The 21,876-nt window shown below is 42.8% G+C and overlaps 2 protein-coding genes across 2 annotated transcripts in view; one reads left to right on the top strand and one right to left on the bottom strand.

The window, feature by feature from the left end:
- The window catches only part of CFAP100 (cilia and flagella associated protein 100), a 214,772-nt gene that overhangs the window by 33,418 nt on the left and 159,478 nt on the right, over positions 1-21,876 (bottom strand). The gene's annotated exons all lie outside the window — the stretch shown is intronic.
- KLF15 (KLF transcription factor 15) lies at positions 4,689-19,955 on the top strand. Its single transcript, XM_073644956.1, has 3 exons — positions 4,689-4,825; positions 9,725-10,821; positions 16,040-19,955. The coding sequence occupies exons 2-3, from the start codon at positions 9,803-9,805 to the stop codon at positions 16,206-16,208; spliced, it is 1,188 nt and encodes a 395-aa protein (XP_073501057.1). The 5' UTR covers positions 4,689-4,825; positions 9,725-9,802; the 3' UTR covers positions 16,209-19,955.

The raw sequence follows: 21,876 nt of genomic DNA, 5'->3' as shown, positions 1-21,876 counted from the left end.
GCTGGGTATCTAATCCTATCCTGTGTGATTCTGCCTGCTGAGCCGTGTATCTAATCCTATCCTGTGTGATACTGTCTGCTGAGCCGTGTATCTAATCCTATCCTGTGTGATACTGTCTGCTGAGCCGTGTATCTAATCCTATCCTGTGTGATACTGTCTGCTGAGCCGTGTATCTAATCCTATCCTGTGTGATACTGTCTGCTGAGCCGTGTATCTAATCCTATCCTGTGTGATACTGTCTGCTGAGCCGTGTATCTAATCCTATCCTGTGTGATACCGTCTGCTGAGCTGTGTATCTAATTCTACCCTCTGTGATACTGTGTATTGCAGCTGAGGATGATGAGGGTTGTGAGGATCTTACATCAGGAGGTCACAGGACGCCTCTGATCTGAGCCACCATCACCTGATGTAAACCTTCTGGGCCGTTACGTTGCCTCTGAGGACGTGGTACGACGCTGCAGCACCATATGGCGGAACACGGTGTAAGGCTATGTGCCTACGATGCAGAATTGAAGCAGAAAATTTTTGCAGCGTTTTTACATGCAGATTTGACTTACGTTTTTCAAATGCATTGGGACCTTAAATCCGCATGCAGAAACGCACAAATAATGGACATGCTGCAGATTTTTCCGCAAGGAAAATCTGCTGCGGAAAATTCCGCAGCATGTGCACAGAACATGCAGATTTTCATTGGGGATCATGGGACACGGATTAACAAGCGTTTTGCAAGCATTTACGCTGCGGAAATTCCGCAACAAAAACACTTGAAAAACGCATAGTGGGCAAGCCTCCTAATACTTTCCTGTAGGGCCATGTGCAGCAGCACAGACTCGGGGGCGATCTGAAAAGTATGTAGTGGACAATTGCTTATAGTGCAACTCCCTAATGCAGTGGTCTGCAGCTAATGGGAAACGACAACTCCCAGCATGCCCTCACCACTGCACGAATGCTTGTCGGTTTATTGGCGGTGATTCCTCCTTGTGCTGTGATATCAGATTATGAAGGGTTAATCTGAGCATTTTGTAATCTGGGTTGGAAAATTGATGATCTGCATTCCAGAAGGAGCAGGAAACACCTCGTTTTACAGAGAACGTGATGTCCTTGTTGTGAGTGATCAGCTGCCAGCATTGTATCAGTGGTGGATATGAAGACGTGCAGTGACTGTGGCATGCTGAGCCTTGTAGTGCTGCCGGGACATTAAAGTGCACAAGCCCTCCATTGCTTAGATACCGCTCCAGCCTTGTGATGTCACGCTCATAGAGGGCCAGTGTTAGGTGAGGGGAAAATGGGAAATTGAACAGGGCCCCAACCCCAAAATGGCCCCCAGCAGTAGTGGAGCAGAGTGGTCACCCTGGGCCCACACACACAGAAGGGCCCAACAGAGTGAGTGCCACTGATAACTTTATAGGAACTGTATACACCGGTAGAGCAGAGAAACATGGTCGCCCTCCCTTACAGCCGCAACCCTGTAAGACGTAAAGCAGCCTACAGAACGCCAGGAGCACGCACAAGATGTCAGCATCCTGCTGGTGGTGTGATGACATCACCACATAGCTCCCCCATGCTTGGACACTGAGTGCGGCGGACTCAGGATTAGGTGAGTATGTAGGGTTTATTTTTTATTGTATAAATCAGTACGTGTGGAACATCATACTGTATAGAGGGAGCTGTAGGGGACATCATACTGTATAGAGGGAGCTGTAGGGGACATCATACTGTATAGAGGGAGCTGTGGGGGACATCATACTGTATAGAGGGAGCTGTGGGGGACATCATACTGTATAGAGGGAGCTGTGGGGGACATCATACTGTATAGAGGGAGCTGTGGGGGACATCATACTGTATAGAGGGAGCTGTGGGGGACATCATAGTGTGTATAGAGGGAGCTGTGGGGGACATCATACTGTATAGAGAGAGCTGTGGGGGACATCATACTGTATAGAGAGAGCTGTGGGGGACATCATACTGTATAGAGGGAGCTGTGGGGACATCATAGTGTGTATAGAGGGAGCTGTGGGGGACATAGTGTGTGTATATAGGTAGCTGTGGGGGACATCATACTGTATAGAGGGAGCTGTGGGGGACATCATACTGTATAGAGGGAGCTGTGGGGGACATCATAGTGTGTGTATATAGGTAGCTGTGGGGGACATCATACTGTATAGAGGGAGCTGTGGGGGACATCATAGTGTGTATAGAGGGAGCTGTGGGGGACATCATAGTGTGTGTATACAGGTAGCTGTGGGGGACATCATGCTGTATATGGGGGGTACTGTGGGAGACATCCTACTGTATATAGATTAGCTGGGGGACATTATACTGTATAAAGAGGAGCTGGGGGAATGATATTGTATATAGAGGAGCTTGGGGATATGATACTCTGTATATAGGGGACACATGGGAGACATTATACTGTATATAGAGGAGGTGAAGGGGACATCATACCGTATATAAAGGGACTGGGGGACATGTTGCTGCATATAAGGGAGCTGGGGGACATCATATTGTACATAGGGGAGCTGTTGGACCATTAGTGGACATTATTACTTTTTAGGGGTGCTCAGCTGAGAGCCCTACGCTTTAGATGTGCACGTGAGGCATCATTACATTTTAGGGGCACACAGGAAGCAATATTACTTTCCAGGGCGCTCACAGAAAGCTTTCATATTTTCGAAGGGGCAATTTTACCATCTAGAGGGCACAAAAGGGTGTTTTACTATGTAAGGGGCACAGGGCTGGGCATTACTATGTGGGGCAGTAAGAGGAGCGCTGTTATCGTGCCACACAGCAGGGCCAATACTAGGGACACGTACGACCGCAGCGGCTCCGCACTGAGGTCTCAGTAGGATGAGGAGTTTGTGCAGGTTGGGAATAGATGGGGACGAGGCTGGAAATGTGCGAAATCATGTTTTTTTTTTTGTAAACTCTACAGTTGAAAAGTCATGTTTGACTGAGTGAAAAAGATGGGAAAAGCGAATGACTCCATCAGAAAGAACGTCAGTCACCATCTATATCTGCTCTGTCATCACTTCAGGACTGGTATCTACCACTATACGGGCACCACATGGGGGGAGCATCATTCTTAGGTTTTGTGTATTGCTTGTGCTGGAATAAAAATCATTGCTGTCGGCAGCACATTGCCCGGTGTAAACAGATTTGTGCTGCCAATAACATGATCTGTACGGGGACACAGCCATCTATCAGTGATCGTTCTACCTCCATCATTCTTTGTCAGCCTGAATAAAGAGGCTGGGAAACAAGCACCGAACGGCTTGAATAATAGATTAGTTTTCACATGTTTCCATGTGATAGTGCAATATGTTAGCATTTGGGGCCATGCTTTAAATTTTTGCCCCGGGTCACAATTTGTCTCAAACCACCCTGCACACACACCACACCGGACTTGTGATGTCACACACCACACCTGCCTTCTCCCTTGTGATGTCACATACATTGTGATGTCAGATTTGCACATTCCTATCCAGTGATGTCACTTACACCCCTAGACACATAAGCGCTGAATTCTGACTACTTGTACAGTTACATTATTTTCTACAACCTGTCTCCCTCACACTGCTGCCCCCTACAGTAATCCATGAGTAGTCATTAGTATTTGGCCACGGTTAAGTAAATGAATTGCAGGCTCCATTATTAGTGCATTATGAAATGTGGAATTGACACAATCCCTCCGGTTGGCAAATATGCAGGGGTCTGCAGGGGTCATTTACTAAGTACCATCCAGTATGGCGGATTGTAATGTGTGCTCAGATTGCGCCATCGTTATGTATACATGTCTGGAGTTATAGTCTCACGTGTGAGCCTACTAGTACCTGGTGCTGTACCTAAAAGCCTCCAGTAAAATCACAATTTTCTATTTATTGAGAATTGAGGATTTTCTATATGAGCACAGCAGCAGTGTAAAGCATGGGGAGCTTCTCGGACTACCTTATCCTCCAATATACAATGCATCTATGCTGGAGCCAATGACCACAGTGCCTTCCTAATAGAAAACTGCGAGATATGAGGTTTAGTGAGGCTTGATGCTTATGGGCACGAATACATTATTATTATTATTTATTATTATAGCGCCATTTATTCCATGGCGCTTTACATGTGAATACATTGTAACAAATCCTCAGCAGGACCATGCTAGCACAGCTGAGGATTTGCCCCAATGTATTAGTCTAGACAGAAGCATTGCAGCAGTAATGTAACCTGCTGATGGAGGAAGGTTTGGGATTTTACACATCTAAATTAAGAAAATTCTGTAATATTTAGTGACATTGACACCTGACATATAATGACATTGTACAAACCTTCATTGCATGATTGTGACAGATCTGTGCCGGTTCAGATGTTGCAGAGCTGAGCTTGATATGTATAATGTTGGGGGCTGCAGTCCTATGTAAAGGCCACTCAGCTCTGCTACATCTGCATGTGTGGAGTGTTTGCAGAATATGGGGCTGCAGACGATCCCCAGTCACATGCCTGCAGCATGGAGTAAGGAGACATTCCTGTACATTCACTTCTTGGCTGGGACAGTGTTTAGTGGGGATGGAGGGGTTAGTAACTCCCATTGACGACGAAAGCACAGCCCCCCCACTCTCCCCCGGGCCTATGAGCCAATGGGCTGCGGAGATGTGGTCGAGCCTTCTCCAAGCCTTCCCTGCCCACGCACGATCATGTGAGTGTCACTACTCTCCGGGCTGCTGCAGGCACATTGTACCACTGGGGCTGCTGCAACTGTCACTCCAAGGGCGCAGAGGAAAAACTCCCAAACTTTGCCATTAATTCCCTGGGATCTGCTGCATTGCTGGAGTAGCAGGTAGGGAGAGGAACATGGATGGTGATGGGAGCAATGTGCAAACTTTGGACAACTCCTCGCTTTTGCCCCAACATATGGTGACCTGCTGCTTGCATTGTTCAGCTCTGGGATTCATGGCTTAGTTTCTTTTAGCATGCCAAGTGCAATGTAAGATCCAGGCAGCTGCCATTTGTTGTGGGAACTACAAGTAACAGCATTCCCTACTTGGGTTTGCATTTGCTCTACAGCAGGGGGAACTAATACCAAATGTATATTTGCCACTTTTCTCAATCTATCATTTCTCATCATATTCTGCAGTGCTTTGCATTTCATAGGGTGCACACATAAAGAAAATCAGATATTGCATAGTAAGAGCTTGCAATCTATGCAGAAATAGGAATGACAAGAGTTAATGTTGCAAAACTGAGTTTGTAATATGGCACATCCCTTGGTGACATCACATTGTATTGTAGCTGCTATAGCAGGACTACAACATGATTGAATATAAGGATTTTACAAAACCATGAAAGCCTGGTGTGCTACTGTACCTGGGAGTATATGGATGAGGAGTGGGATGGGGGGATTGTTTACGATCTATGGGTGACAGATGGGGCAGAATTGTGTCATTGTGTAGTGAGACCTACATTAAAGCCTTTTGCAGAGTTATTGTTGATTGTGTGAGTGACACATTGTATTTCATGTGATAACAGTCTATCATTGCTCAGTTACACTCTCTTCATTTGTGGCTGTGCTGTAAACAGTTTGACTCATGTCTGTAGGTCACACATAGGTCTCAGTGTCTCTGCTGTTTGGGGCACCTTTATGGGCACCCAGCCTGGTGTGTAGGGAGGCATCTACCATGTGCAGGGCTCAGAGATGAGCTGGTGGAGCTATTCTTGGGCTGTTATGGAGAGGAGAATGTTGACAGTAGAAGCAGTGAGGGAGGGAAGATGGGTTACTAGCGGTCATGTTCAGCACTGGGGGCCTGGGATAGGGGAGTGGAGAACAGCACAAGGACTCAATAATAGACTGTACAATGCGCCATTCACAAACAGCGCCAAGGCTAAGCTGCATTAACGGTGAAGCTACTATCATTTTAAACTTGTTAACCCTTCCTAAGCCCTAGATCTAAATGGGATAAATCACCATTTGGGCATGTTTATAAAAGTGTCATATTTGCAAATCTTGGGTTGCGCCAAATAATCTGCTCTATGTTTTCAACTTAGTGATAAGACGTAATGAAAAATACTAACATGCTGCACCTGAGGTGGCGGTTTCATATGGTCGTATGGTCATGTTCCTGTGTAGCTTGCAGCATGTGATATAAAAAAAAGTTTAGTTTATATTAATGCATGTGACCTGATATATCCTGCAGAGCTTGTGATCTATTGCCCGCATTGCTGATAATGAAATATTAAAAAGCAGACATTTATTTTTCGAATTGTTTACAAGAAAGTATGGCATAGTCTTCGCAGGTGTCCTGCTGTACAGACACGGCGCAGCAGTTGCGGCAGCAGGGGGTGTAGAGACATGTTGAAGACTTGTGGTATAATGTGAGACAGATTCACCCATGGTGCACTTAGATTAGCGCCGCTGCTCCCCTCTAAGGGTTAAGCTGACCTGGTATTTACATGACAATCCCTACATTCCACAGAGACTTTATTTTCTTGAACTTTCTATTTGCCTCAAGGGCTATCAGAATAAAGCGCCATAGTGAGATCTGCAATGATTAACCCTTATGCTGCATACATAGTAGTTGTCAAGGAGTACAGCTATGGAAAACTATAGGCATGTGTTGTTAATGGAAGAAGAATGGAATTATCAATAGGGTTGTGTTGAAATAATCATCCATTAACGCTAATAACTCATAAAGTGAGGCTAACAGTTTACCCGGCTGTAATGTTTATATTTGGTTCCATCATCAACACATTCCCATTGTAGTTATAGGACCCAATTACTAGACCAACCCTGGAAAATCTATTCTATCTGTCTATCTATCTGTCTATCTGTCTATCTATCTGTCTATCTGTCTATCTATCTATCTGTCTATCTGTCTGTCTGTCTATCTGTCTGTCTGTCTATCTGTCTGTCTGTCTATCTGTCTGTCTGTCTGTCTGTCTATTATCTTTTTGGACACAGCATAGGATCGACCACGAAAGCACTTTGTGCTTCTTGTTTTCTCCAGAATTTTGCCAAAAAGAAAAAAATGTCTAATTACTTCCAGAGTTTCACTGGAAAAAAAACAAACCCATTTGGAATAAAATAGAAGGTTTTTCCAGCTGTGGATCCTGTTGTGCAGCTTTTTCTCTGTGTCTTATCTGTGATCCGGCTCAGTGATATCCCAGTATCATCGTCATAGTCACACATGGGATGTTGCTTTTCTATGGAATCAATAGAAATCCCACAATAAAATTTCCATTGATTTTTATATAAAGTGGCTGTAAAAGTAACCGCAGTAGAGAATGTAATTACTTGGACTGGCAGTGACCTGATTATTCATCTCTAATAGATGTGATGCAATTGATTTATCTTTTGAGGCTCTAGAAAAGCTGGGGTAACAGAGCTGCCGTACTTGAGATGGGAGGTAGCTTCTCCTGTCCATCATATTACACCATAGCGCAGAATTGGTTGAGCAGCCATCACATGTCACCGTGCGCCCATTATCCCGTAACCCTGATTAATATGTAACTCTTCAAAGTCACTGATAAGATATTAACAATCTTTCCACTGCAGTTAAACAAGGTTTTAAACACAGGAACAAACACACAGGAACAAGAGGCAGCGGCACTTTACCAGCTGATTATTTCTTGTTTGTCAAGTTTTAAGCCTCGAAAACCCATCCAGCTGACGATATTACTGAAGAACATGCAAACTGCCATAACGTGAGCAAAAATACTCACAGGTGAACTCGAGATGAGTGAATCCTTTCCCAGATCACCACATTTGGCTTCCAGTATATCTAAATAAAATCAATTGTGAGAACTAGTGAAACTCCAGTAAAACCATTCACCCTTCTCTGGTATTGTAGGATAGTTGTCTGGATAGGGAAATTCTTTCTTATGTGTCAGTCGTCTGGTGCCCTCTCCCAGGTCTTTTAGAATGATAGGTTAAAGTATGTGAATGTCATAGGAACCTACAAATTTTTTCACCAGCCGACCATCTGATTTGTGTGGTGGTGTCCCGAGGTTCCACCCTTGAGAGATGCCTGGGGAAAAAAGCATCAGGTGTATTGAACTTCACACCTGACCCTTTGGTTCTCTTATAAGAGATAAGAGGCAACTAGAGGTGTCTGGCAGCAGCTTCGGGCCACCATACATTTGAGTGGGGAGCTGGTTAAGAAGAAGAATCAACTATGGAAAGTGTATATCTAGCTTAAAAGGTCCAACCTCCTACAAACAAGAGGCCCAATTTCAAGGGTTACTCTCACCCTCCCATTGTCCATAGAAATGAATGGGAGTATAAGGGGAGAAGCCAGACAATTTCCATCAGGGAACTGGTACATTGGGTCTATAGGACTGTAGTAGAACATGCCCATCAAAGCCTGTATATGATTGCACCTAATAAATGGTAATTTAGAATCATGTTCTACAGCTTTCTGTTCAGCCACAGATACTATGTTTCCATTAAAGCATTTGCTAAATATCATTACTTAGGTATAAACATCCATCAGGTTCAGCCTTGACCTCGAGTCGCTAGCTTTTCGAGACATTCAGTCTTTGGAAGCAGTTGTTGGTATAAGGTAGATCAACATGATAGATGGTGACATGTAGCTCCACCAGGAACAGTTGACCTTCACCACTGGAAGAAGAGGGGTTAAGACATCACATAATCCCCTATTGAGTGTAGCACAGAGCAACAGTATAGCATGTGGAAAGGAGCACTGTGTGGCAGTGAACATGACTAGGGTTTTCATACATGCACAGTCACAGCCCTCATATGACGGGGGGGATGACTGTTACCCTTGTAATAGACTTACGTCTTTTTAGAAAGGAGCCTTTATCCTGCTCCTCTCTGGAGCCAGCAATCTTACTCCATGTGCGGAACTGATAGCCAGATCCAGCAATCTTTGAATGTTCCTGCATTAAAACATCTCATTAACAACACATTCCACCTTCAGTTTACCATTTCGTTGCCAACCAGGGGATGAGACAACGTATAGTTAAAGTGCTTTTGGCCGATGCTTTGAGTCAAGGTTCTAGAAGTCAAGGGAAGAAATGTACAAGACTTACGTAGGACTACAAATGAGGCTCTGTGGTTGATCCTTTCAAAATGTTCCATTCTTCTTGATTAATGGATTGCCTTGGTTTGGCTTATTATGAAACCTACATCTTCTGTGCCGTTCTATGAGCATTCAGTCATCTTTGAAAGCTCACAATCTGGTTTCCCTGTTGCAGACAAATTTGTATCCCTAGGAATCCAATAAACTAAGTTGCAAATGTTGGTTTTTGGAATTTAGGAGGAACGTAGAAATGGATATAAAAAAAAAAACTGCTACATTCCATAGAGCTAGAAGTGTAAAAAAAAAAACCTGATGGATGTTGTTGGTATGTTGTATAAAGTAATTGGATAGAGATGGAACTTTAGTTTGGGTGTCAAAAGTTTTCCAGTTGTGTAGTCTCTGCAAATTACCTTTTATTCAACAGGAAGAAAGCTGTCTTTCTAGCGTTACCTATTGGCCTATGAGTCAATGGAGAACCTCAACTAGTCTTGCAGCACGATAAAAGATATGTAGCCAGACCAGAATCTTCTCCAAAAGCCTCCCGTCTGGAGTCAACTGTTTCAGGGGGCTCACCCCTTGTTAGTGCATAGCAGGGTTCTGAGGTCATTGAGGTCTAGTGGGGTACTGTTTCGTTTCATGCATATGAAGCTTCAGAAATGTAACCACACTTGACTTCATATATTTTATGTCTTCTCTTACAGGACCCATCCCGTGAGGAATATTTTTTTTAAATTTTTTTGGCTTATGGTGCTGGGATCTTCTCAGAAGCTCATCCAGGAATGGTGGATCATTTGCTTTTTACAGATGAATGCTTTTCGAATGTCCCGTCAAGCCTTGAATACACAACGGAGATGCTGATAGGTGGAAGGAGCTATCAGATGTTGCCTTCTCCCACTTCGGAGGATGACAGTGACTCTTCCAGTCTCCGTTCCTGTTCCAGTCCTGATTCTCAGGTGCTAAGCTCCAGTTATGGAAGCACGTGCAGTGCGGAGAGTCAGGACAGCATTCTAGACTATCTTTTGTCCCAGACGTCTTTGAGTAATGCTTCTTTATCTTGGTGGGACAAAAGAAAACATCCTACAATGGTCAAGGAGGAGTTCTTCAAAGTTCCCGATTTTGGGTTGGACATGGAGGAGACCTCACTTTTTCATCCTACCTTGGATGAAATCGAAGAGTTTCTTGAAGAAAACATGAAAACTGATTTGAAAGTCGAAACCCAACAGGAACTGAGGAATTGTGGTCATGAACAACTAAAGCAGGCCTCTATGGTGGCCAACCTCGCCAAGCAGGATACAAAAGACCAGTCAAATAGCTCATCGCAAGGGGAACCTGGTAACAAGAGTCCTGGTGCCCTTACTGTTGAAGGTGGAATTCCTGTTATATTACAGATCCAGCCCATAGAGATCAAACAAGAGTCCAACGCCAACCAAGCCTCGGCATCACAGTTCCCCGACAACATTAAAGTAGCACAACTTCTGGTTAACATTCAAGGTCAGACCTTTGCTCTGGTCCCACAACTGGTCCAGTCATCAAACATGTCTTCCAAATTTGTCCGTATTGCACCAGTGCCCATTGCTGCTAAACCTATGGGCTCAAATGTGGGAGTTCAGGGACAATCTGGTATTATGGTTGGCCAGAAGTTCCAAAAAAATTCAGCAACAGAACTCATAAAAATGCACAAATGTACTTTTCCGGGATGTACCAAAATGTATACCAAGAGTAGTCATCTTAAGGCTCACCTGCGTAGACACACGGGGGAGAAGCCGTTTGCTTGCACGTGGCCCGGATGTGGATGGAGGTCAGTTCCCATTATTAATTTTGTTAGAAATATCAGCTTTGACCCTAGCTCGTCGAGTTATAATGCAATACCGTAATGCACTGCCATAATATGGCCATAGGTGTTAGCAGATTCATATGGAAAGGTGGCCATGTTGGTTGACACCCAGCTCAGTAAGAAGTAAATGGAATTACAGGTAGTGTTGTTGACTCTTGTCGCTTAGCCCAGGGTGTGTTATTCACCTCTACTATGTCTTCTGTTTGTAACCTGCAGTAACCTTATTTGTTGGAGTGATAACATAAGAAGACGAGCACTTGTGATGTAGGTTTCTCTGGAACCTGTTGCAACATGTGATTGGTCCTGTGTTAACACGTGAGCAGCAAAGACTCGGTCCATCCATAATAAATGTTACCTATAGGCCATTTTATAGACCGGAGAGGGGCAGCTGCAGATGTGGACTGCGGCATTCAGTCCTAGCAGAACTGATCTCCAGGCTTCCCAAAAATAGGAACCGTGTGATATGTAACATGAGCGCAGGACTGCGTGGACTCCACTGTAGACATGACAGCAAAGGAAACATGCACATGAGCTATTTCTACTGTAAAGACCTTGTGACTGCGGTGTTGGTTCAAAATGTCAATTTGGAGAACAAGGTCATACTCTCTCAAGTGGTCAGATATAAAAATTATATACCAATAGGGAGCAGTATTATTGTAGTTATATTCTTGTACATAGGAGCAGTATTATAGTAGTTATATTCTTGTACATAGGGGCAGTATTATAGTAGTTATATTCTTGTACATAGGGGGCAGTATTATAGTAGTTATATTCTTGTACATAGGATAGTAGTTATATTCTTGTACATAGGGAGCAGTATTATAGTAGTTATATTCTTGTACATGGGGGTAGTATTATAGTAGTTATATTCTTGTACATAGGGAGCAGTATTATAGTAGTTATATTCTTGTACATAGGATAGTAGTTATATTCTTGTACATAGGGGGCAGTATTATAGTAGTTATATTCTTGTACATAGGAGCAGTATTATAGTAGTTATATTCTTGTACATAGGGGCAGTATTATAGTAGTTATATTCTTGTACATAGGGGTAGTATTATAGTAGTTATATTCTTGTACATAGGGAGCAGTATTATAGTAGTTATATTCTTATGCATAGGAGCAGTATTATAGTAGTTATATTCTTGTACATAGGGGGCAGTATTATAGTAGTTATATTCTTGTACATAGGAGCAGTATTATAGTAGTTATATTCTTGTACATAAAGGCAGTATTATAGTAGTTATATTCTTGTACATAGGGGGCAGTATTATAGTAGTTATAGTCTTGTACATAGGGGACAGTATTATAGTAGTTATATTCTTGTACATAAGGGCAGTATTATAGCAGTTATATTCTAGTATATAGTGGCAGTATTATTATAGTTATATTCTTCAACATAGATGGCAGTATTATAGTAGCTATATTCTTGTATAGAAGAGCCATATTATATTAGAAATATAGCTGTTGTATTCTGGTACTTGGGGCCCAGTAATATACACGGCTCAAAAAAATAAAGGGAACACTCAAATAACACATCCTAGATCAGAATGAATGAAATCTTCTCATTGAATACTTTGTTCTGTACAAAGTTGAATGTGCTGACAACAAAATCACACAAAAATCATCAATGGAAATCACATTTATTAACCAATGGAGGCCTGGATTTGGAGTCACCCCCAAAAATTAAAGTGGAAAAACACACTACAGGCTGATCCAACTTTGATGTAATGTCCTTAAAACAAGTCAAAATGAGGCTGAGTATTGTGTGTGGCCTCCACGTGCCTGTATGACCTCCCTACAACGCCTGGGCATGCTCCTGATGAGTCTGAGTATTGTGTGTGGCATCCACGTGCCTGTATGACCTCCCTACAACGCCTGGGCATGCTCCTGGTGAGGCTCAGTATTGTGTGTGGCCTCCACGTGCCTGTATGACCTCCCTACAACGCCTGGGCATGCTCCTGATGAGGCTGAGTATTGTGTGTGGCCTCCATGTGCCTGTATGACCTCCCTACAACGCCTGGGCGTGCTCCTGATGAGGTTGCGGATGGTCTCCTGTGGGATCTCCTCCCAGACCTCGACTAAAGCATCCGCCAACTCCTGGACAGTCTGTGGTGCAACGTGACATTGGTGGATGGAGCGAGACATGATGTCCCAGATGTGCTCAATCGGATTCAGGTCTGGGGAACGGGCGGGCCAGTCCATAGCTTCAATGCCTTCATCTTGCAGGAACTGCTGACACACTCCAGCCACATGAGGTCTGGCATTGTCCTTCATTAGGAGGAACCCAGGGCCAACCGCACCAGCATATAGTCTCACAAGGGGTCTGAGGATCTCATCTCGGTACCTAATGGCAGTCAGGCTACCTCTGGCGAGCACATGGAGGGCTGTGCGGCCCTCCAAAGAAATGCCACCCCACACCATTACTGACCCACTGCCAAACCGGTCATGATGAAGGATGTTGCAGGCTGCAGATCGCTCTCCACGGCGTCTCTAGAGTCTGTCACGTCTGTCACATCTGCTCAGTGTGAACCTGCTTTCATATGTGAAGAGCACAGGGCGCCAGTGGCAACTTTGCCAATCCTGGTGTTCTGTGGCAAATGCCAAGCGTCCTGCACGGTGTTGGGCTGTGAGCACAACCCCCATCTGTGGACGTCGGACCCTCATACCACTCTCATAGAGTCGGTTTCTAACCGTTTGTGCAGACACATGCACAGTTGTGGCCTGCTGGAGGTCATTTTGCAGGATTCTGGCAGTGCTCCTCCTGTTCCTCCTTGCACAAAGACGGAGGTAGCGGTCCTGCTGCTGGGTTGTTGCTCTCCTATGGCTCCCTCCACGTCTCCTGGTGTACTGGCCTGTCTCCTGATAGCGCCTCCAGCCTCTGGACACTACACTGACAGACACCGCAAACCTTCTTGCCACAGCTCGCATTGATGTGCCATCCTGGATGAGCTGCACTACCTGAGCAACTTCTGTGGGTTATAGAGTCTGTCTTATGCTACCTTGAGTGTGAAAACACAACCAACATTCAAAAGTGACCAAAACATCAGCCAGAAAGCATTGGTACTGAGATGTGGTCTGTGGTCCCCACCTGCAGAACCACTCCTTTATTGAGGGTGTCTTGATAATTGCCAATAATTTCCATCTATTGTCTATTCCATTTGCACAACAGCATGTGAAATTGATTGTCAATCAGTGTTGCTTCCTAAGTGGACAGTTTGATGTCACAGAAGCTTCATTTACTTGGAGTTATACTCTGTTGTGTAAGTGTTCCCTTTATTTTTTTGAGCAGTGTATAATCAATGGCTATAAAATGCTTCATGGCTGCAGTTGCTCATGGAAATGACACTTTATCGCTGCCACATTGTTACTAATGCTGGCAAGATGAGATGGGTAATGTTTTCTCTCTGTCAGGAGTAGAACAAGAATCAATTAGGGAACCCATGAATATTGCATGTTCCCTTTCAGCGGTTCATGTCACACGTTATTTGTTGTTTATTATTTGGCAGATGTTTGGTATAATGGTCTTACCTTGCTTTTGTACTGTGTGTTATAGGCAGTTTTGGGTTACAAGTTATTGTTAATGATTTATGTTACTCCAATAATTGCCATTTACATGCAGGGTAATTAGATGCAATGAGGAAGCTGACCATAGGAGCTTACAATCTAAATGATTCGAGTGGTTGTGTAGTAATACATGCAGGCCTATGTGTGCTTTTACGGTGCAGCGACAGTGTACACGAGTATACACGATATACAAAAAGAGCCTCTTAATTTGTAAATTTGGTCCTGTGGAGCTAGTGATACAATTTCTGCAAGTCTTCACATAGTTGAATATAGTTATATGGTTGGTTGGCTTGGAGTGAATAAGTTCCAGGCTTAAGTCAATCATCTGTTGTAAAGCCAAGAATTAAAGACATGGCAGCACCTAGACTGTCCTGAACATTATTGACTTTATCAATTCTCTTGTTGAAAGTTCTATCCCAATGGTCTCTCCAGCTGTTGCAAAATTACTGGGTGTTGTAGTTTTGCAATAACTAGAAAGTCACAGGGTGGAGACCACTGATCACTAATGTCCAAAGATCTAGCTTTGCAGTGAATTCATGATGGGAGAGGGGAGTCGTGAGCAGGGCTTGTGTATTTGTAGGAAGCCTGGGTGACTGTGACTAAATGATGGCTCCATAACTGCGGCCCAGAGGTAGAATATGTCAGGAGCTGTCAGGGAAACAAATCCCATACTGATAGAGTATGAGATTGTCTTTTCCCATTTGCACCATGCTTTGTGACCCGCTGTCAATTTTTAAGCAGAAATTAATCTGTGGTTTAGAACATAAATGGAGATTAGCAAAACCGCAGCTTCACTTCCTGCAAAATGATATTGTGAAAAATGTCACAATCATGAGGTCGACAAGAGCACAACAAACTGATTTTGACTGCTTGCCTATCTGCTGAGGTCAGGAGCTGGTCAGCGGTGGAGGGAGGACATAAGAAGTAAATTACCAGATATTCTACAAATACAATGTAACCGAGCTCCGCTCTTTAGGGTGACAGCCATTATGTCTATTGTACTTTCCCAGACCCTGGGATAAATACACAGCAAGAAACTCTCCAGCCGTATTCTGGATAAAAAAAATCTGCATGAGCTTTAATCCAACAAAGTTAAAAAATGACGTTCCCAAGTAGACCCAAAAACATATTGTTTTTCCTACGCGTTTCAGACGGAACCTCAGTCCTTTTCCATGAATAAGGACTGAGTTTCTTCTGAGTAATCCTCTTTATAATGTGATTACTATAAATGTGGGTCGTCACAGGTGGAGGCTTTGGTTATAGCATCTAGGGGGCATCTAATCTGCTTGCATATGTTTATGGTGTCATCTATAAGCAGCTTCTTCCATATTGCAGCATTGCATTCTAGGTGTTGTCATTTCCTTCTGCATCAGATTACTGGACAGTGCTTGGTGTAGATGATACAATATAGAATAAGACTCTGAATCAGCAAGGCCTGATGAAAAATCAGCAGCCTAAGAAAAAGAAAGCAACACAATTTTGCGTGCAGCTTTAGATGTGAATGGAGCCTGAATGTGTATTTTATGTGTTGGACCTGTAATGTGGTGCTGCCCTTTAACTCTCAGTATGATGTATGTATTATGTATAATAAAGTTTATTTCTTTATTTTATCCAGGTTTTCCCGGTCTGATGAGTTATCCCGGCACCGCCGCTCACATTCCGGTGTGAAGCCATACCAGTGCGCAGTCTGCGAAAAGAAATTTGCTCGCAGTGACCATCTTTCCAAACACATTAAGGTGCACAGATTTCCCCGAAGCAGCCGTTCTACACGTTTATCAAACTGATCCCCTCCGGCAGGATCCATGTGAAATCCAAGCACTTTGTCCATTTTCCTGACATAACTTATTGGTGTGGACCGAACATCGGACCGGATATTGGACTGGACATTGGTTGTCTACTCTTATTTAATATGGGTGTGAATGAAGCATCTAAGGAACTTGATGCATGTCCTGACAATGAAGGGGTAACGGGGGCACTTTATGTTATAATCCACTTGATTCCATTATTATCTGTTATATTAAAGCCCAGACGGTCTCTTAATATTCCAAATTGATAGTAACCTTTAATAGGGCATTGCCTGTAAGGGTCAAACTGGGCACTGCCACGGACAGGACTCTGTTTTGTGCCATTTCAGTGTCCTCTGTGTTACTCAGGAACATTCTGTAGTGTCACATAAAAGCCACCGGCTGAGGTAGAACTACAAGTCCCAGGAAGTCAAAGCACTATGAAAGAGCACTTTCATGCTGTATTTTGCCTATAAGGCTGTGCCACATATAGAAGGCTGAGATACACATAATAGACTTAGATACACCAGTCCAGTAGAAAGTATCACACATGATTGACTTATCTACACTTCATCTGCATACAGTATCCAACATGGTAGAACTTGGCTACACCAGTTCAGCATGCCTCATGTTTGGCTTAGATACACAGCTCAGATGACAGTATGAAACGTGATTAGGTGTAGATACAGTTAGCAAAGTATTAAACATGATATGATTAGATACACAGCTCGGTAGACAGTATCACAGATGATGTCTTTAAATACAACTTACAGTATACTGTCTTCCGAGCTGTGTATCTAATCGTATCACACATGATGGGCATAGATAGAACAGCTCAGCAGACTATATCACACGTGATGGGCTTCGATACACCAGGTCAGCCAATGTCATTACACAATAAGCTTAGATACTCTGAGTCATCGGGAAGTATTACTTATGCTGGACTTGGACACATTGACTCAGTTGACAGTATCACACATATTTGTAGACAGTACACACATTATGGGCTTACATACACAGCTCTGCAGACAGTATTACACATGGCAGACTCAGATACAACGGTTCAGCAGACAGTGTCACACATGACAGGCTTAGATACAACGGCTCAGTCACACACTGTCCCTGGAAATGATTGTATAATGTTTGTTTCTTTGTATTGTCTTCCATTTCTTGTTCTAAGGGAGCAAAGAACATACTTGAGTCCTGGTTTTCCTGGTTTTCTGGGCAGTATTTATTATTCTGTCACTTTATGTCATTTTGTGTCAAAATATTAATAACTGAACAACCTCAGACCACAAAGTGTCCTTCAATCCGAAACCGTATCAGTATTTCTCAGTCCAGTCCTTGTGTTATTGGCGTCTTTTATGTAAATCTATTCACTTTACAGATTATGATCTGCTGTCTTATCCGATACTGTGAGGCATCTCATGTTACCCTCTCTGCAGAACGCCCCCTGCAAAAAAATCGCAACTTAGGCGATCTGCAATGTTGTCATTTACATCAACGGCGGCTAATGAGCCTTTCCTACAAGCTTTATCCGGTGTTAAAAAGTTCAGTGCATTTATTTTTCTAAAGAAAAAAATTGTAAAAATACTGTAGAAAAAAAATGTGAAAATAGAAATTAATTTAATTTTATAACAAATATTATTATAGTGAAAGTCCTATAATCTTCCAGAAATATGTATGAATGTAAATGTGCTACATTGTATAGCATGTATCAATCCATTGAGAAGTCTAGAAGAGGAGGCATGCTCTAGAATTACTGAGCTAGGGGGCGCTCATGAGCCTCCTGTCTGATTGCTGGAAAGCATGCACATATATTTCTGCATTTTTTAATTTTTTGCAGTTTCCATAGTGAGAATGTGCATTGTTGTCATATCGATAGATCATCATATTATCTAGAATTCTGAATACGCTGCTCTCTGGTGCTCGGTATATACCCACCACCCCCAGCCGATCACATGACTCTGCCACAGGATCATCTATAGATAGATATATATTTTATTATTGCTGCTGTTTGAGCTTTATTTTATTAGGTTTTAAATCTCAATCTTTTAATATATTTCTGTGATTTTTTTTTTACGATGATGCACTTAAATTCCACCTTAATTCAATTAAAAAATTCTCAAAAAAGTTTTTTTTCGCTGTTGGACTGGTGCAGATAAGGAATGTTTAGTGGTAGGTCCCTCTAGTGTTGAAGAGGTTAATAAATTTTGCATTCCTTAAAAAATATAGAAAAATGTATGAATTCAATAACTTTATAGTGTAAGGACGGGCTGAGGGCCAAAAAATTGTTGAAGTCTCAAGCCACTAGCCCATTATTTCGTAACTCTGTTGTGCCATAGATTTGTGATAGTAAGTTTGTGCTCTGAGATAATAAGCCTGGACCCTGAGGAAAGACCTCCAACACTGATATACTATAGCTTTGCTCTGGGGTACTCTTGTCAAGCTCTGGGATATTAGGCCACGCTCTAATACAGTAAGCTAGGGATCTAAGATAATAAGCTTATGCCTTGAGGAAATATATCAGACACAGAGATATTATAGCTGTACTCTGATACTTTCTCAGGCTTTCAACCAATACACCAGCACTCTGAGATAATAAGTCAGAGCTATGATAAATGAGTGCCCTGAGACAATAAGCTTGTGCCCTGAGGAAATATATCAGACACAGAGATATTATAGCTGTACTCTGATACTTTCTCAGGCTTTTAACCAATACACCAACACTCTGAGATAATAAGTTAGAGCTATGATAAATGAGTGCCCTGAGACAATAAGCTTGTGCCCTGAGGAAATGTATCAGACATTGAGATATTATAGCTATGTTCTGGGTTACTTTGTCAGGCTGTGCGATAAAACACAAGGCTTTAATAATAGTCAGCCAGGGATAATGAGTGATCTGAGATAATAAGCTTGTGTCTTTTAGGAAATATATTAGACACTTAAGATAATATAGCTGTGTAACAGGTCTTTTGTCAGGCTTAAGATAATAACCGAGTGCCTTGAAATAATAAGTCAGTTCTTTTAGATAACTGAGATAATAAGGCAGAGCACAGAAACCATTTCTCAGATTTCACCTATTTTCTTTAGTTTTAATTCCTCCAGAGCTTACTTACATTTTAATTTCGAAATCTGGAAATACTATTGTATTCACAAATAGAGAGTTGACTTAAAGGCTTTGTTCAGTTTTAGTAAAACATGGTCGTATTCTAGAAGTAGCACTGCACCTGTCCATGAGTCGTTGTCGGTGTCAATTAAGTACATTGAGCTGAGCTGCAATACCACATACAAACTGTGGTTGGAGTGGTGCTGTTTGGGAAGAAAGCCATGTTTTAACAATGTTGGAGATCCTCTATAAGTAGGGATGGCAGGTATTTTGCAAACGGTTACAAACCATTGCAGAATATGATAGGTAAATTTTTAGCTGCCCCTCTTTCCTGTTCTGGGCTTTGCAGTTGACAATGTTGCTCCCATGGACGTTCCATAAGATAATTGGATCTGTATGTAGAGCTGCCAACCGACCAACCTCTGACCAAGTGGTTTACATCCTCTTCTGAATGTATGTAAATAATGTGTACATAGAAATGTCCGGTGGAATATGCCTTGTAATAAGATATCAGAAATCAATGTAAATTAAATGAAAATGGAAATATCTCTATGATGCCATGTATATAAATAATATACTGTATTTTCTCCAATGTTCTATATAAATATATTTACTTTGACAATAAATTTTCAAAAATATGTTTTGCCTGATTGTGTTGTTATCGGAGACTTGTTTGAAAATTTATGGAGACTGCAGGTAAAGGGTGCTGACCCATATAGGACATTTATCACCATCCATCCTATAACCGCTGAATGATAACTGTATGATCACTGGGAGCCTGACTGCTGAGACCCCCGCTAATCCCAAGAAGTGTTATCCATATATATCATAGGAAAGCACAGGATCAAGAAGTTATGTGAGGCATTTTCCTTGTGGTAGCATCTAAACCTACACAATAAGTGGCCCCAAATACATCTACCCTTGATTTTAAAGGATACACAGATGTCTAATTCCTCTGCATGTAACATAGTAACATAGTTTTTAAGGTTGAAGGAAGACTAAGTCCATCTAGTTCAACTCATCGCCTAGATGTGAAGCATCTGAAACAACGGACACTGGAAGCCTGTGCTGGCATTTGTTTTGCGGTGTTGCTATCAGTGCGTCAAGAGTGGGAGAAGAGGGCAGCATTGACAATCCAACACGATGGGCAGCACTTTGAACACATTTTATAAGTGGTCATAAACTTGTAAAAAACTCATGAAAGAATAAAGTTACGTTAAAACCAAGCACACCATTGTTTTTCTTATGAAATTCTCAATAAGTTTGTGTCACAGTTGGGTTCAAAATGGCCAACTTCAAAATGGCCGCCATGGTCACCACCCATCTGGAAAAGTTTTCCCCCTCCCATATACTAATGTGCCACAAACAGGAAGTTGATATCACCAACCATTCCCGTTTAATTTAGGCGTATAAACATAAATGGCCCACACTGTGTGTGTGTATATATATATATATATGACAATGCTGTCCACCTGCAGCTGCCATGAGAGGAGGCTCATGAGCTTACAGTATACTTTTCTTTTTTTTTAACTCAATGTAGAATCAGTACTCAGTAAGCTCCCCCTAGTGGTGGCTGCAGGAAGACAGATTTTTATAATTTAAAGGGGTTGTCCGGTACTTTTAAAAAAAATGTCAGTGTGTTTTACTGATACATACAAGCTTCTTTCTAATTACCTTGCGCTGCTGATACTGCCTGTGAGTGGCGCTATAGTGGCCGCTCACAGGCAGCATGTGACCCCCGGCTGCAGCTGACACTGACGTCACAACAAGTTACGGGTGCAGCCGGGGGTCCCTCTTCCGCGTTCCACCGGTGGCTGCTGGGTTGTGGGTGGGGTTATCTCCCTGCGTCACACCCGGCATCCACCGCGCGCTCTCCCTGTCCTCATTCACTGGGAAAGCGCACTGTGGATGCCGGGTGTGACGCAAGGGAATAACCCGCCCACAAGCCAGCAGCCACCGCGGGGACCCCAGCACTGAGTCTCGCCTCACTTGTCGTGACGTCAGCAGGGGGTCACGTGCTGCCTGTGAGCGGCCACCCATAGCGCCGCTCACTAGCAGTATCAGCAGCGCAAGGTAATTAGAAAGAAGCTTGTATGTATCATTAAAACACACTGCCATTTTTTTAAAAGTACCGGACAACACCTTTAACTATATATTTCCAGGGGATATTGAGCTTTATTAGAAAAAAAATAGTCTGATATTGGACCTTACTACACCACTCTTTGTCTATGTCTATAGATTTGTGTGTACATTATGAGGCCCCCAAGGCAAAATAGGTCCGATTTTTAAGGAAATGCAGAAACAGCATCCTTCTTTTCGATAGGTCTATGAGGCAGCCAGGTTGTCTAGATGACACGTTCCATGTAATTTGCTTGTAATACATTAACAACCACAATAGCCACCATATTTTATGTTTGTCTTAAAGGTTTATAAGAATAAAAATGTTCATGCCATGCATGCATGGAACTGATCCAAACTGCAGCCTGTGTCTTGTGACTGGTGTCCATTAGTGGTCAGGCACAAACGTATGACCTGGGTCATCTTCTGGGGCCTCTGTCC

The sequence above is a fragment of the Phyllobates terribilis genome, unplaced genomic scaffold (genome assembly GCF_046119375.1).
Source record: "Phyllobates terribilis strain yellow unplaced genomic scaffold, ASM4611937v1 Scaffold_8__6_contigs__length_399053987, whole genome shotgun sequence".
NCBI lineage: Eukaryota > Metazoa > Chordata > Amphibia > Anura > Dendrobatidae > Phyllobates > Phyllobates terribilis.
This window is presented reverse-complemented; position numbering and strand designations above follow the sequence as displayed.